The sequence below is a fragment of the Macrosteles quadrilineatus genome, unplaced genomic scaffold (genome assembly GCF_028750875.1).
Source record: "Macrosteles quadrilineatus isolate MER2022 unplaced genomic scaffold, UCM_ALF_1.0 Scaffold_7__1_contigs__length_78375512, whole genome shotgun sequence".
Taxonomy (NCBI): domain Eukaryota; kingdom Metazoa; phylum Arthropoda; class Insecta; order Hemiptera; family Cicadellidae; genus Macrosteles; species Macrosteles quadrilineatus.
The window spans coordinates 64192806-64209846 of NW_026542600.1; the positions used below are offsets into that span (position 1 = coordinate 64192806).

The 17041-nt window shown below is 35.1% G+C and overlaps 1 protein-coding gene across 1 annotated transcript in view; it reads right to left on the minus strand.

Annotated features, from left to right (window-relative positions):
* Positions 1-6157: 6157 nt before the first annotated feature.
* Positions 6158-17041, minus strand: part of LOC128999049 (thiamine transporter 1-like) — a 36850-nt gene continuing 25966 nt past the window's right edge. The window contains exons 5-6 of the mRNA XM_054425406.1: positions 15159-15300; positions 6158-10058 (exon numbers count right to left, since the gene is read on the minus strand). Coding sequence (XP_054281381.1) covers positions 9978-10058; positions 15159-15300 — 223 coding nt within the window. The 3' untranslated portion in view covers positions 6158-9977. The remainder of the gene's footprint in view (positions 10059-15158; positions 15301-17041) is intronic.

The following is a 17041-nucleotide window of genomic DNA, read 5'->3' on the forward strand; positions in this document are numbered from 1 at the left end:
CCTTCAAACCTCCAAACCAAATTTCATAAAAATCAGACCAAAATTTCCTGAGTTATCATATTCATGGACACACCCATACACATACACAAATATAAATACACACACATATATATAACAATTTGAACGAATAGTGTTTTTAGTCTCTGAGGAGATAAAAATGAAAAATTAAATCGGTCCCGGGCCCAGGTCTTACCGTCGACAGCAATAGCTACTATAGGGAAATTTGCTAAAACACAATAATGTATGCATTTTTGACATAAATTTTCTAACTTTTCATCTTTTATAAGAATATTAAACATAAAACGCCTGATTTAGTCAAGGAAAATGTGGATTTTATAAATAATATGTATTATTTGGATGGGTTAGGCTTAAAATAAATGTTAGATTGTTTTTTGTCTTTTATTTTATTACAACCAGTTTTAAAACAATATATGTAAGATCAATTTATAAAATGTTACTCTGTTTCTAACATTATTGCAAACCCCTCGATACGATAAATCGATTTTAGAAAACTAAATATGAGCAATGCATGGATTGACACAAGATGTGTTATATTTTTGAGCTGTATACAATATTGTGACAAACTAATCCGATTCTCATACTTAAAAACTGAGTCTTAAAAAAATTGTGGAATATAAAGATAAAATGACTTTAAAACAATTTAAAAAATGTAATAACAATACAGTGATAAACTATAGCAAAGATGTGATTAAAATAAAATTATGATATAAGTAAAATGAATAATACAAGGCCTTTGGCATATCATAAGCTAATAGTGTGTATACGCAATACTACAAGATACAAAATTAATCATATACATCATTTAATTGTTATTGGATTAAAACAAACGTAATATTGAGTTTAGTCGATGATAAGGCTGAATGTAAACTAACTGCGCCTTCCTGTCGGTAGAATAAGAGGGTTGACCACCAACCCTGAAAAAAAGGCAATATAAACTGTACCCTGTCACACACCTCGAAAGCCTCTCTCCTCGCCTCTTTCATTGACACGAAAAACTTCGCCAAGGGTTATAAACGTGTGTTAAATTTTATCTTGAACTGGAAAATTACTGAGAAATAAAATTAATGAATAGCTGTGGTTTTTGTAAGGCTACATAGTGGACATTTCCTCACACTTGAAGGTAAAAATCTATACTAGTAGTGTTAAAAGTTAACAAGAATCTACCACAAATAAACCAATAAATATTATTTTGACTTATGCTGTAACATTTCTGAAATTGTAAACAATAACAAAATTAAACTAGAAAACATATTTTCATCCAGATTTGTGGTATAAAGTTCTTTGTAAAAAAAAAAACCTTTTCTAAACCTCAAGTTATTACTGAAAAAGGAAATTTTGTAATAAGAAAATTGACGGAAAAGTGAAATTGATTGACATTAACATAACGTTTAAAGAAATAATAGGCGTGAGCTTACTCAGCTTGTATAACGCAAACGATTTAGCCCGCTATCGCAGAATATCTATTCAATATACAGTATATAGCTATCACATTCACGCCAACACAACTTTATTTACAGAAAAATTACGTCTTTAATCAAGATAACTTTTGGTAAAACATCCTTATCGCACAAAATTAATACTGAAATGCAATTCCCAAAACTGAAATGGGAGTACAATTTTAATTACTAACTTCCCATTAGTCAACAAGTTTGCACAATAAGATTGATGCTTGAAAAAAAAAACATGAACATTTGTCTGTAAATTAAGGTCTCCATCAAGTTTCCGCCACAGCCAAGGAAGATAGTTCAATTCTGATACCAACGTTGTGTTTTGTGTTCCTCACTTTATCCACTGCTATTTTAAGCTTTTATCACCCCTATGGGACATTTAGTCATAGTAATAGGAAACGTAATGAAAGAAAATTGATGCTCCCGCCAAGAATGAATCGAGTTCTGTTATTAGGTTTCTGTAGGAAAGAGGTCAGTCAATCCATGTTGATTCTATTGCTGGTTGATTGCAAAAGTGGCATAGGGAGGCATCAGAAGGCCTTATAGATTTTCACAACAAGGCTGGTAACTGCTATTCATCAGGTTCCATCGATACAGAAATTGAATTTTAGGAAACTTTGTTTGCTGATCGGCGAGTTGCAGACTTCTGGATCTGACCGTATTCTTTAATAGTCTTATAGAGACATCACATATTAGCTCGGCAATCTCTTTTGTTTAGTCACACCGCTACCCGCAGGCAAAATTCCTTTAACCACTGATTCAAACAAGACTGACAAAAATCGGCCTACAACACAAAAAACATCCTGCAAATGTTTAAGAATCTAAACTTCCTCCACCCCTTGCATACAATCACAATACCTATTTCCAAACAAATTGTACTTGATTCTTCATTCACATCAGTTAGCTGGTGATTTACTTCAATAGTGGTTGATGACTGAGACCACAGGAATCTAATCCCAGTAGGGGATTTTGCTTGGTGGGACTGTCAAACACTATAACAAAACTACTAGTCCCATAGGGGATGGGACTAGTAGTGAATTAAGTAAGAAACAAGATGTTGGTCTCAGATTGGAGCTCAAAGGAGACATTAATTTACGGATAGCCCTCATACAAAAAAAAAAAAAAAAAAATAGTTTTCTCTTGTTACGCAAACAAGAACATGGTTATAATATCGCCTGTTGTTAAACAAGTTTTGTTTAAGCTCAAACTAAGTACCGTATTTGCAAAACTAAATATGTTGCTGTGGTTAAAATATTCATGACAATAATTAGGTTAGGAATTTGCTGGTTAAAAAAGGTTGAAAATTGTACTATATCATGGCACATATCAAATTTGTTGATGAATGTGAACTTAAATACTTGACTCATTAGTTATTTTATAAATCTAAAATAAAAACAGAAAAATTAAAGGGATATAATTAGATATTGACATCAAAATTTATTAGAAATTCAATAAGAGATTAATGGATTGACTTTGAAATTTTAATATTTTTTAATATAATGCACATATAATTTTTTCAATTTATTAGGTATTTATTTTAACTTAATTTTAAGACTAACTCTTCTAACATGAAAGTAAAGGGTTTGTTTTGCAGCAAGGCGCAGTTTGTACAACACCGACGACTAGACTATACTCGTATGGTGATGTTATATCTCGGTACAGGGTACAGTTTACATCTTGTAGTTTCACATTGGAAAGATATAACTCTCATAAGATTCAAGTAAAATCATGAGGGTTAGCTAAGAAAAATTGGCACATTGGTAAATCACAGTGGTTAGTTGGCTGCTACAAAACTAATAATAAATATTCTAAAATTGGAATATTCTTTGATGGCAATTGCCTATAGAGTTTCCAAGTGTAACACTTGAAAACACCGTAGGAAATTATCATTTTAAAATGTCAATTCTAGTTGGTATTGATTGGCTGCCAAGACCAATTCTGGAAGTTCACTATATTTAACATAAAAAAAAGCATAACCGAGAAGATAAAATATTGTGTTGTAGTTATGATATTTTCCTAGAAAATGTCATACTCAAGGGTCGTTTGGACTACCGGTTTTCAACACACATTTAATCATTATCAAATATAAAAACAATTTGATCACATTTTAAATTGAAATTCTTCGGTTGCATTCTTTAATTCCTACAACTCCTAAACCTTTTGCAGATTAACACAGTGGGCTACATCACACTACTGATTCACAAGGTGAAACTTTCGACCAATAAGTACACAATAGATATTTACACAAATCTACTCCTTTCAGTTCTCAGGAATAAACTTAATTCATACTGGAACAATAGACCCAGCTAAGACTAGATAGAGTTAACAATATACTTAAGACTTGCCAATAACAATGGTGAATCCATTATAAAAAGAACCATATAGTAATACACCTAAAAATGCCACAAATGAAAAAAATCAATACATACAGATTTGTGCGAAAGTTGACTTAATTCTTAATAATAGGTACTAGTTAGTTTAATTTAAAAATGCATAAGTATTAGCAAATTACACTGCCCAATTTTTTATTGTTATGAGCTCTTAACAGCCCTGCCTAATTCGTTACGTTACTACAGGAGCTTAAAGTTATTTACAGTCAGGTATCGATTATCTGACTTGTTTTCACCTGAATAAACTAGAATCACTTTTGTGTCTCTACTTTTTTAACCATATTTTTACGTTCTTTGAGATGATGGCTTAAAATCAGAAAATATTAGTGGTTAGAAATACGTACTTGAGCCATGAATAGGTTTCACAAATACAGTTTAATCAATTTCATGATTTGTTAGGATTTCCAATGTTAACTGATTTTGCCATAGTTGGTTTGTGCAAGGTTCTCATCTGCCCCTGTCAGGGGCGCACCCAGACTTTTGATTTGGGGGGGGCTTCTTATGTATGCTTGCCGGGGGGTCTGGGGGGTACGGCGGGGGGAACGGGGGTCCACCCCCGGAAAAATTTTGAAAACTATACCTGTAAACCCACGTTTTTAGGCTATTTAGGGACAAATAAAAGAGATTTTTTGATCGGATTTTTGGATGTTCTTAGTATTAGTAGTATTACTATATTGGAATAAAGGAATGGATATTACATTGCCGTCAGGTAATTTAGTAAGCTAAAACCAACTATCTGATTAATTTACATGTGATATTGAATGTTATACAAAAAACAATATTGGTATTTAAGAAATAAACAATACAATTATAATTTTAGCAGTGTAAATATAAATAAATACACGTAAATAAAAAATCTGACAGTAAAATAATCTGTATCAGCTGTTTTTTTAACTTCAGCTACAAAATAGTATTACGTTACTAGCCCGGTAAGTGGTGTTTACCGTGCGAGCGCGACAATTACCGCACGAGACATAGCAGAGTGCGGGATTTTCGTGCGAATACGTTAAAGACGGTGACACACTATCGATCTTTTCTCCGAACAAGACCCCGAACCAAGCAGGGAGACGGGAGGTCGAAGTGTGTCAGGGGTCCGTACACCGATCCAGACGGCGAACCAGACATCAGGCCGAGCAGGGAGACGAGCGCTCTAGAGGCGGTTTTTTTGGCGAAAGATCAAAGAGTAGATCGGTCCGATGTACGGAGTGATGTACGATAGCATAGATAAAACATACTCCCTTGTGTTGGTTAGTCTATGACGATAGTGTGTCACGGTATATTTTTGCCCCGTACATCGTCGCGAGCGCCGCACCGAGCGGCCGCCTGCGCTAGCGTTGATAGTTCTAATTTAATATGGCAATTACACTCTTTAATTGCTAAAATAAATAAATGTTGGGTAATATTTTGCCGTTATATATTATGGAAATTTATGTTGTAATTTTGTCTTGTGTTTGGTCAAAGTTGAAAATGTATTTTAAAAGTTGAAACCGTTAAATCAATGATATCGGTACCAATGATGTTTAACTTGAATTAAGTAATTGATGTTATACTTTAATTCATTCAAAATTAATATAAACATAAAAATTGTTAAAGGCAATCGAAACTATCATTCTGTAACATTTTATTTTATTTCATGTTTTATTACTGTTTTATTATTACCGCCTACGCGCTCTCACTCACACACGCTCTCCATCTCTCTCTAAACTCCCTTTTACCGCGGTCGGTAGAACTTGTCTGGTCTTGGTCTTGTTCGGGACTTCGGGGAAATGTTCGGATTGAAAATTTGCAGATTTTTACCTCCCTTCTCCCTGCTCGATTTGGGGTCTTATTCGGGGAAAAAAGGAAAAAATCCAAAATTCAACGATGTCAACAAAACAGCACATAGTGCGAGCGCGTCAAGGTCAAGTGATCATTGGAGTAACTAGAACTAGCGGCGCTAGCCTAGCCTAGCGCTGGTCGCTAATGGCAACGGCACATAGGCAGTGGCAGTGCAGTAGCATTGACAATCACTAGTCACTACACTATGAGGCAGGCAGGTGAGCCGTTCTGTCTCTTTTTGTCTACATAGGCCTAAAAAATACTCGTTACACAACGCGTGCTCCTGGCTGTATTTAATTTAAATCCTGTTGTAAGAATAGTTTTAAAGTTAATGATATTTTAAAAATTACATTCTGAAATTACAAATGAAACATTTATGTATATACTGCTGACTCCTGGCCATCGAAAAAAATTAACCCTAGGTCCTTGGGGGGGGGCTTAAGCCCCCAAAGCCCCCTCCTGGGTGCGCCACTGGCCCCTGTTGCCGTTACCAAGTCTAATAGTTTTATTTTTTAGTCAGTAGTGTTATTGTTCCGTGGACTAACTGTTCACAAAGAGATATCAAGTACAGATAGTCATTTTACTATATGCGGTCCCAATCGTTTATAATTTCTTAGCAAAAAGCAGTACAGTATTTTTGCAGAAGTGTGTTTTTACTTTTTATTTACAGTAAAGTATACCTTAAAATGCACGGTGTGGCCAGCACAAATGAGGATGAGAGAGAGAGTTCCGTCAGTACAGTTCTGTTTTAATAAAAAATATACAATACAGAAGAGTCTTGATGAAATGACCTTCATTTATCCAACCATCTGTGTTATCCGACCATACTGACAACTGTAAAATTGTGTGTGGTTACTGAACTGTACACTATAGACTTCATCTAAACAAAGGAACCAAAAGAGATAACACATGATTCTAACAAATTGATCTAAATGAAGGATCGGATAGAAAAAACAGATGATTCTAGCAAGTTGATCTAAACAAAGGATCAGATAGAGACAACACATGATTCTAGGGAGTTGATCCAGACAAAGGACCAGAAGAGACAACACATGATTCTAGCGAGTTGATCCAAACAAAGGATCAGATAGAGACAACACATGATTCTAGCGAGTTGATCCAGACAAAGGATCAGATAGAGACTATCACAATACAAGATTATATCTGTACCCATTTTACTTCATCTTTAATATTTAAATAGAACAGTTTAATTTTTGTAGTATTTAAGGCTAGGATATAGAAGGCCCCTAGAATGCAAGGGTTATAAGTGACAAAAAGTAAATTTGAGTAAATTGAGCTCAAAGTTGAGCCTACACGGTAATTGCAATGATTTTTTTCACATTTATTTTCTTTGTCAGATTGGTAGCTGTAGTCTTTGTTTATTCGTTGCAGAAGCAAAAATATTCAAAATTATTGACAATATCTATATTGGTAACCTATACCAATGTTACTCTGACGCACTTGGACCCCTTTACTTCTAAAAAGTAAAAGTATGACAGAAAGGGAAAATACTTACACAGTAGACTAGGGGTCCAATTGCGCTTGAATCTCTTCTCCACCAAACATTTGTAATATTTCGCTTGGAGTTTATGTGATATGCGGCTAGAAAGCAGCACTGGATGGAGTTATCACTTAGCTCCATTCGCTACTAAAAAGAATAATACATTTCCAGTTTAACCATGCACTTATCTCACTTTTTTGCAGAATGTCACTTATAACCCTTCTAGGGGCCTTTAGGAAGACAATACATTGTTGACAATAATAAGTGATAATGACCCCATGACAGAATAGAGAATATTCTATACATACATTCAATTATTATTTCGAAATATATTAATTAAACCCCTTCTTAACATAGTCTACGGAAATAAAACATAATTAAATGTCATAATTTTTTAAATAATAGGAAGGACAGGTAAGTTATGATTGACAACAATAATCATTAATCGTACAAGTAAAACTGAATAACCAGGGCTTGACAAGAGAATTTAAAAACTGCCAAAGACCGCACTAAGATTTTTAAATAATACATACATGATTTAAGTTAATATAAAGTTAAATAATTATATTTTAAGTATATTGCAAAAAAAGCTTCAAAACTATGGACGTTCTAATAAAAAACAATTAAATAAACTGCTTGCCGCTAGCCTAACACAATAAAGCTAAATGTTCAAAAAGTAGATAAAGACACATTTTTCAACATATACTTACATATATATTAATAGTATACCTGAGTATTTGACGACAACTTGAAAAAATCTTCCCTGTAAATAATTAACAAAGCTCTAACATTTCATCATTCATGATTAGGACATTCACAAAATTAAATGTTAAGGAAAAGGTTAATAAATGCACCCTAATGCAAGAACAAGAACCATTGCAGAACATCAATGATGGCTATCTTCAAAAACTCAAACTGTATGAAACCATTTTTTTATACTGTTTGAGCGGCAATGACAAACTTTGTGTTATTATAATACAAAAATAACTATTTTTAGATAAAATTTAATGAATGAAATTCCATTTCACTTTGACTAAGCGAGAGGATTATCTGAACTAACATAGTGTGTGGCACTGAGTAAATTAGAACAGCTAAGATAAGGGAGGATTTACATATTGGTGGGATATATCTATTTATTTGTTTATTGACGGGAAACCCATTTTATCACTAGGTATAAGGATCTTAAGGAGATTTTATAAGGATCCATGGGGAGCAAGCTGGTCTAGTGGTTAGAGCGCGGGACTTTGGTCCCTGAAGTCCCGGGTTAAAATCAGGCCAAATCACCAATGGATTTTATCTAAGTGATAATGCCGCAACACCTAGGTCTAGCCTGAAGTAATGTGAAAAACAGTCCAGGACTCATGCCCAGCGTCCTAAAAAAGGGTATAGGGATCTGATTTTTAGTTTGTTCATCCAAACTGATGCAGTAATGTGGTAGAAAATATATTAGAGCAACTAACACAAAGGGGAAAAGTGGATCTTTCTGACGAGATATGTCACTGGTATACACATTGATAGATAAATATACTTCTTTTGACTGTCTGCAATGCTCTGCACACTCCTCATATTCAATATTCTCAACTAGGTACATACATATACATATTCCATACTTCTATTACATATTCTACAGTAAATGTTTAAAGATGTAAAAATAGAAACATTTGTTATCCTACAGAAGATCTGGTATTTAAATGTGATTTAGACTTAGTTCTGATGAAAGAAAGGTGAATTTTTGGATAGCCAAATCATCCCAAAGAACCATTGGAAGGATCAAATCATAAAGGACATCAGAAGAATAGAAGGAGATGTTGTCAGTATAGTAGAGAAAGATTGCAAAGTGTCATCATGTCATCATTTTTTCCAGTCATGAAGATTAAAGAGGACTAATACTAATGGGATCTACTGTCTGGGATCATTTCTTCTGTATCCAATAGTCAATGATGTAAATTCATAAAGCATGGTTTGAAATAATGAAAATTTTACAAATTTTAAGTTTTTGCAAGAACAGAAAATGAATTTGTAATACTGAAATTAATAGTCAGTTGATACAAGAATAGAAACTTTTGGACGGCATAGTGTGTAACTTAATCTACTTAAATTCGATGGCTCAGTAGGCAATGATAAAAAAATTACACTTTACTGAGCTAGTTCACAATGGTTAAATAGTTTACATCATACTACACAGAAGCAGGTACTTTTCCATCCGTTTTGATAGGCTGGAAAGTTGCCCTTTGCCGTGCATACACACGGAAAAGTAACGTTATGTACTTTTATCGTGCACTGTACGGTAAAAGTTTTAACTGTGCCCTTAGTCAGCTGATGAAATAAACAGCTAATAGCAACGCCCTATTTTATTTTCTGAAATATAAAAATATTTCAATAGTGTACTAATTTTTCTGTGGAGTATGATGTAAAGTATCGTACGTTACTCGCCCGGTAAGCTTTACCGTACTCGCACAAAAATCCCGGAACTTTCGTGCTCGCATAGAAAAACACCTCTTACCGGGCTAGTAACGTAATATACTATTCCTTAACAATATGAACTTATTTATAACAACAGTAAAAAACTAAACAAGAAAACAACTAAAAAATATTAACGTTGAGTAACTGGCCAACGTCCTAAACTTATATGCACAAACTGTGATTGTTGAGCATTGAATTGGTTCCATGATAAAATCGTTAAACTTACTGAGCAATATCTTATCTAAACTCTGTTTCAAACCTAAAGAAACTAAAAACATCAACATTATCAAAGTAAAATGGTAAGTTTTGTAAGAAGTTAAAACAATTTACACTCAACTATCGAGAACACATGTTGAACACAGACTTGACTGCATAGACCACTCCCAGAACAATGAAGTATGCTCCATACACCACAAACTGAAAAAAAAAAAAAAATTTAAGTATTTTTAAAAATCTAGTTTTTTTCTGTAGGGTGGGTTTTTACAGTAAAAAAATGATAATATAGGCCAGTCAATATATACAGGAAAAAAGGCTAACATCGCAAACGCGCATGTATCTACGATTTTTTTATATGTTGTTAGGTCCCCTAAGAGTAGTTTATACCCAAGTTTGCAACCCTGAAAACCCTGTGCTACTCCCATGATACTTGAAAACCTGTAAAATTCTGTCTATTTTTTTGTTTTATTGAAAAAACTAACTGAAGGAAGCGTTTATCAGGTATATGTGTCCGATACTTTTTTAAAGTTAACTAAATTTGCAACAATTGGAACCCAGTTTGAGCCCATTAAGTCCATTTCTTGCGAATATACAGTTAGTAAACAATAGGAATCTTTTTTCAAACATTGAAAGATTATCGTTTATAGGCTCATTTGCCAAGATGCGTATCGGTTGAAGTAAAGGTCATAGAGAAACGTCTTTCTTTAGGCAAGATTTTGTAGAGAATTTAATAAGCTTTAATTTAATTCCAAAAAGGTGTGTCTAGGCCTTATAGATTCCTAAAAAAAATTAAAAAAATATTAAAATAGACTTTGCGTTAATGATGTCATCAATGTAGGTACATTGACTACAGTTATTATTTATTTCTTTAAAGAGTGCAAGAATGTGAAATTGACATTTTATAGATGTATTTTATGACACTTCATCTTGTTTTGCCAGCTAAGGCAGATGTGGTGTCACACCTACTAATAGCATGCAGGAACAAACCCATCTCCCGTGGAACATGCATTCCTCTACAAGTGAAAGAATTTGCTGGATATTGGACACACTCTGATCCACCTCTCCCGCTTTTCTGGAAGTACACGTTCGTCGGTCCAGTCTCCAGAGCTTAATCCATTGAGGAGCAACAGTAGGTCGTCATCCTCCCCAATGATAAAATCCTGATCGAACGATGAACTCTTGGAGAGGGCAGTCCTCACTAGCATCGGCGTCCTCTTGAGATTGATGTATTTAAATACCATGCATCTCAAATTCAGTACACAACATGGTGATCAGTCGGTGTTCGTTAGATTCATTTGAGAGCATTTTTGCTTGGGACACTTTGATGGGTGCTGGTTCATCAAACAAAACGTTTGGCATGAGAGAGAAGTAGAGCGTCACAGGCACTCAGCTGATCCACCACAATGGATCTGACTGAATCATTTCGATGCCAGATAACCTTGTGCAAGATGTAACCACCATCAATCACTATGAACGCTTCGTTTCCTGGAATTATGTTTTAGTGAGCGGTGTAAATGCTGAATAGAAGGAAGATTTTGTGCCCTTGTGCATTCCTTCTTCAATGAATAAGGACAGTGGATACGGTGATAGCTCATACGCAAAATGCTGCTTCAATTGTTCATCTGATTGTTTTGTGACGCAGACCCTCTGGAATATGATAAGGAGATCAACATCAACTCTCTTGTTGAATACTTTTACAGACATTGTGCCTGACGTCAACGTCTTCACTTTGTCCTTTCTTTTAAAAGTCACTTTACCAAAGTTGTTACCAACAATTTGTTTTACTCCTCCTGCTCCCAGTTCTTAAGATAAGAGGCAGTTTATATCAGGGCCTCCGATGATACCACTGTGGATGGAAAATAGGCGATCGCTGACTGGGAATGGAGGGTGGGTGTTGAACCAGATCTTTATTTTTTTGGTATCTGCAGTGTCTCTCGCAATTTGGGATGCCCTCATATCAATGTGCTGTTCTGATGTTAGAGTCATAGTTTCAGTGAAACGTTCCACCTCTTCGCAAATGTAGAGCATGAAAACCAACCCTACTGACCAGCGCGCCAGCACACTGCTTGATATTCCCCGACCATGAGTTAGCCCACCCTGGCTTTTCATGGACCTCATCAGTACGTGTTCCATGGTCGAGTCTGTCCACAAACCAGACCAGAACTTATCAGAGCGTCGTTTTGTGAAGGATCCAATTACAACATTTACGCAAAATATGATATTTTTATGTTTTAAATTTTTGTGTGTAGACAAAAGAAAAACTGTAAGACAAAAGACACACAACTTTGGAATTGAATTAAAGCTTATTAAATTCCCTACAAAACGCTCCCAAAGACTTCTCTCTATGATCATTACTTCAGCCTGTACGCATCATGGCAAATGAGCCTACCGATAATCTTTCAATGTTTGAAAATATTTTCCTACTTTTTACTAACTGTATATCCGCAAGAAATGGACTTAATGGGCTCAAACTGGGTTCCAATTGTTGCAAATTTAGTTATCTTTAAAAAAGTATAGGGCACATATACCTGATAAACGCTTCCTTCAGTTAGTTTTTTTTCAATAAAACAAAAAATAGCCAGAATTTTACAGTTTTTCAAGTATCATGGGAGTAGCACAGGGTTTTCAGGGTTGCAAACTTGGTTATAAACTACTCTTAGGGGACCTAACAAAATAAAAAAAAATCGTAGATACATGCGCGTTTGCGATGTTGAATGCTGTTATTGACTGGCCTAATATAGTATTTTCCAAGAATAATTCATAAACTACCATGGCTTTGGGACTTTTTCTCACCTAGACTGATCTTTTCAAGTCTTATTTGTTGGATTTGTTTATTGGGGTTTTTCTAAAAAGCAGTCTCGGCACCTACAGTCGTCGCGGTATATCTTGAGCTGCGATGGCGGTTGTAATTTGAACAGCAGCCCCTGACTCGGAGTGGGGAGGTTGTTCAGCGCATGCGCTACCTTGTACTACACAGTCCTGAAAACATCCGCTCGGCGATCACTCGCTGTCAGCCGCCTGCTGTATGTCTATCTATCCACTCCTTTGGTTGAACGAATCATTGCTGTTTTAACATCTATGCTTACCGCTGTTCATCGTTTTCAGTGTTGTACTTTGTTGTGTCATAGTTTATGTCAGTGTTTGAGTGGTGAAAGTAAAAATAATGACTCCCATTGTGCCTAAGTCAAGAACAAAAAAATTCATAGTCAGACCAAAGAGGTTATTACCAATGTTTTAAATTTAATGTCATCTGAAGCAGAAAACAGCTCAGTAACCATTCCCCTTCAAAAGTGTCAGGAGAGAACGGCCAGGGCTACGGGCACATCAATAAGTACAGTACAGTAAAACGAATTAAAAGGGAAAAAGCTGTAGTCGATTCGGGTGCAAGTAAGTCTTTTGTGACACCTCATAAGAAAAGAAATAAAAAATGCTATATTGCTGATATAGACGATTTTGACCAAGCACTAGTGAGAAGAACCTTACACAATTTCTACATTGACGAAAAAAGATGTCCAACTGTAGATGGAATTTGTTTAAAATTGGTAGAAAGTAAAAATTTGCAAGGCAAAACACTAGTTTATGGCAGATAATCAAGAAATTTGGATTTAAGTGGCAAAAAACCATAAGTAATAGAAAAAACTTGATTCAGAAGCCTGATATTGTCCAAAAAAGAATTGACTATTTTTTACAAAAAATTAAAAAGTACAGGGAAGAAAAAAGACCTATAGTATATTTGGTCAAAACTTACATTCTTTCGTCACACGTCCAAAATAAATCTTAGAGCGACAATTCCAGCCAAGGATATGTGAAACAGATATCTAAAGGAGAAAGACTAATAATCATTCATGCTGGAGAAGAATAGTTATTTATGCAACTAGTGAGCAAAATGAGCAATTGACTCACTCGAGAGAAATACTTACTCACGAGCCATAGGCGAGTGAGGAATGGTTTCTCGAGTGAGGCAATTGCACTTTGCACTCGAGTTGCACATTACATTTTTCCTACAGTTACCATTAAACAAATAAATTGGAAAAGAAACGTAACATATTTTAACACAGAAGTGAACTTTTAATATGCCATTTAATGATACAACAGTACAACAGCTGACCAGCTGATTTACAGCCAGTGCTGCCAACGTATTTCGCGCGCATACGATCTTGTCTGCATGTTTCGCGCTCACTATTTCATGCCTTCAAGTTGCAAATCTGTTGTGAATGAGACAAAGTAATTAGAGTGAGACAATGTTAACATTGTCTCACTGATGAGTGAATTGGGCACTTTGCTTTCTCAAATCAGTGAGAGAACATGTACATTGTTAGGTTACTGTAGGAAAACGGGATATATACCACATGTGTTGTTGATGTAGATGTCATCTAAAACTACTGGTTATTATCATCAAAACTGATTGGAGTAGATAATTTAATTGTTTTTTTTTTTTTTTTTTTACTTATAACAGAAATATATAAACGTATAACTATTATAGGTGGCTATGTTTTAATTAGGTTTCTATTTCAAAACCTGATACTATTATAAATGATTTGTTCATTTGTTCATTGAGTTCAGGTACAATGTAGCTGAATCCCCACCTAGTTAGGATGTACACTGAGCTATGAGGCCACGGTTGGCACTACCTTCTGACAGTGTCTCACCATTAGCTACTGATCTCTTGTGTTCAACGGACTACCTGTTAGTGCTCAGTACTGTTTAATAGGTGGCTGGGTTTTTTAGGGGGTGGAGGTTTGTAATTCTACCCTTAGCTTATTCGAACTGCTGATCTTTTGTAGCATTCCTCTGCTCAACCTGACAGCCCTAGGATTTAGGGGAACCTTCAGAGCTGTGAGATGTCTATTCCTCTCATCTCCTTAGTTTAAGTTGCGGTCTTCCTAGACATTTCAGCTACTTTTGGGCCAGGGCCTGACAGTCCAGCCACAAGTGTTAGGAGGGTTCCGTCTCAATTTCAATGAATCTACATAGGTCTATCGGTCTATCAGTGTTTTCGAGTCCTTAGATCCGGGCAGTCCTCCCAACCAGAGCCTTCTGGGCCTTTATATAGACTTTCTCCAATGAAAATGAGGGCACCACAGTAGAGATCCAGGACTTACTAGGAAAAGATCATATCTGCTTATGTTTGTGATTTTAACTGTTTCTGGTGTGACGTTGACCGCTCAGCTAGGATGGGATCTTAAACTATTACAGAGTCTGTAGCATGGTTGATTGGAGAAATGGAATAAGATGAAGATATAATGCAAATCTTTCAAGTGAACATTAATGAAACATTTTAAATTTGTATAATAGGCCTACCTGGCTTCTGATGGGGATTTCAAAACCTCCTTCACCAGCTACTGTCAGTGTCAAGACTGTCTGCAGGATAAGGCCCACAAAAGTGTTTACTCCAAAGATGAGAGCGTAGCTGTCTTCATTGATGTAACGGGCCACTTCAGAGCTGAAACCATATCATATGATCTAATTTAAGAAGTTTGCTGTAAAGTAAAAGTAGCAAATAATTTGTGATTTCTTAAAATCAATACTTTAAATAACGGTTATAGGTATTATTTGAACGTAAAAATTATCTGTAAAAACCTATAAAATGAAAATCACACACAGTACTAGGTTGGCCGCTAACCAGTGGTAAGCTGGACAAGTTGTCTGTAGAACCTCAACTAAAGCAGTGGTATTTCTGCTCGTGCATTGCCTGCTCGTATCACCTTTTGTCAGTGTTTGTCACACAATGACAATAATGACATAATTGTGTTGAGTATAGTTCAAGTCAAACTCAAACAAAAATTATAGTGTTTTTATTTAGTGTTGTGGAGTTTTGGCTTAGCATAATTTAATAAAGCTGTATAAGATTTATTGCAGCCATTAAACATAACATTTTGTAATAGGCATTGTTACAATAGTACTTAAAAATAGATCATACATCAATTATAAATTTCAATATATACAATATCCTATTTAGAGTCTAAACATGATAAGTCACTATTTAAAAATTCTTCCTGCGTGTAGAATGGTTTCGATTTTAAAAACTCAGTAATTTTTCTTTTAAATTGGTTTAAAGGTAGTTCACGAAAACAAGTGGGTAGCTTTTTGAAGAAAATATGTTGGATGTAAAAATGGCTATTTAAAGTTTTTGAAAGTCTGATTTGAGGTGTGACTAGGTTGTTTTTGTGTCTTGTGTTGTATGGATGAGAATAGCTAGAAAATTTTAAGAGGTTGTTTTTTGTATGAATTAAATTACAAAGAATGTACATAGATGGCAGTGTAAGCAAATTTAAATTGGAAAAGTGATCCCTACAGGATTCATGATCTTGCAATCCTAGCATGGCTCTAAGAGCTTTCTTTTGCCAACTAAATGCTTTCTGAGCTAAGTGTGAACCACCCCAGAGACGCAAACCATAAATCAGCTGTGAGTGAAACAAACCGTAGTAAGTCATTTTTAAAGTGTTAAAACTCACACATGATCCAAGTTTTCTCAAGAGACAGGTTATTCTAGCCAATATTTTACAAAGTTGTGTAATGTGGTTATCCCAGCTTAGTCTGTTGTCAATATGGATGCCTAAGAGTTTGACTGTTTTATAAGCATCAGTGGGTTGATCATTTTTAAGAGAAAAGTAGATGTATTCTGTTTTTTCCTCATTGATAGCAAAATTATTGATTTTATACCAGAATTTAGCACAGTTTAGGGCATGATTAAGATCGTACTCAACTGTTAAAACATTATCATCTTTACAGAACAGGGTAGTATCATCAGCATACAGTATTGATTGAGTAGGGATATTAAAACTAGTCGTTAATAAAAATCAAAAACAGGAAAGGTCCTAAAATGGACCCCTGTGGAACACCAGCGTCAAATCAATAAGGCATGTACCTGTCACCAACTTGTCTTCAAACCCTTGCAAAACTTGGTTAATTAATTCTTCTACAGCCATTGTGGTTGAACAGTTGGCTCTAAAGCCATATTGACCTTTTATATAAAAGGTTATTCACAGTAAAAAAGTGTTGAAGCTGCTCAAGCATACATGGTTCAATTATTTTTCCTAAAATTGGAACCAAAGCTATTGGACGATAGTTTGATGGGACATTCTTGTCGCCTTTCTTGTGAATTGGCATTACTCTGGAGGTTTTTAAACAATCAGGAAACTTTCCTTCAATTAAAGCGAAATTTATAAGATGTGTTAAAGGTT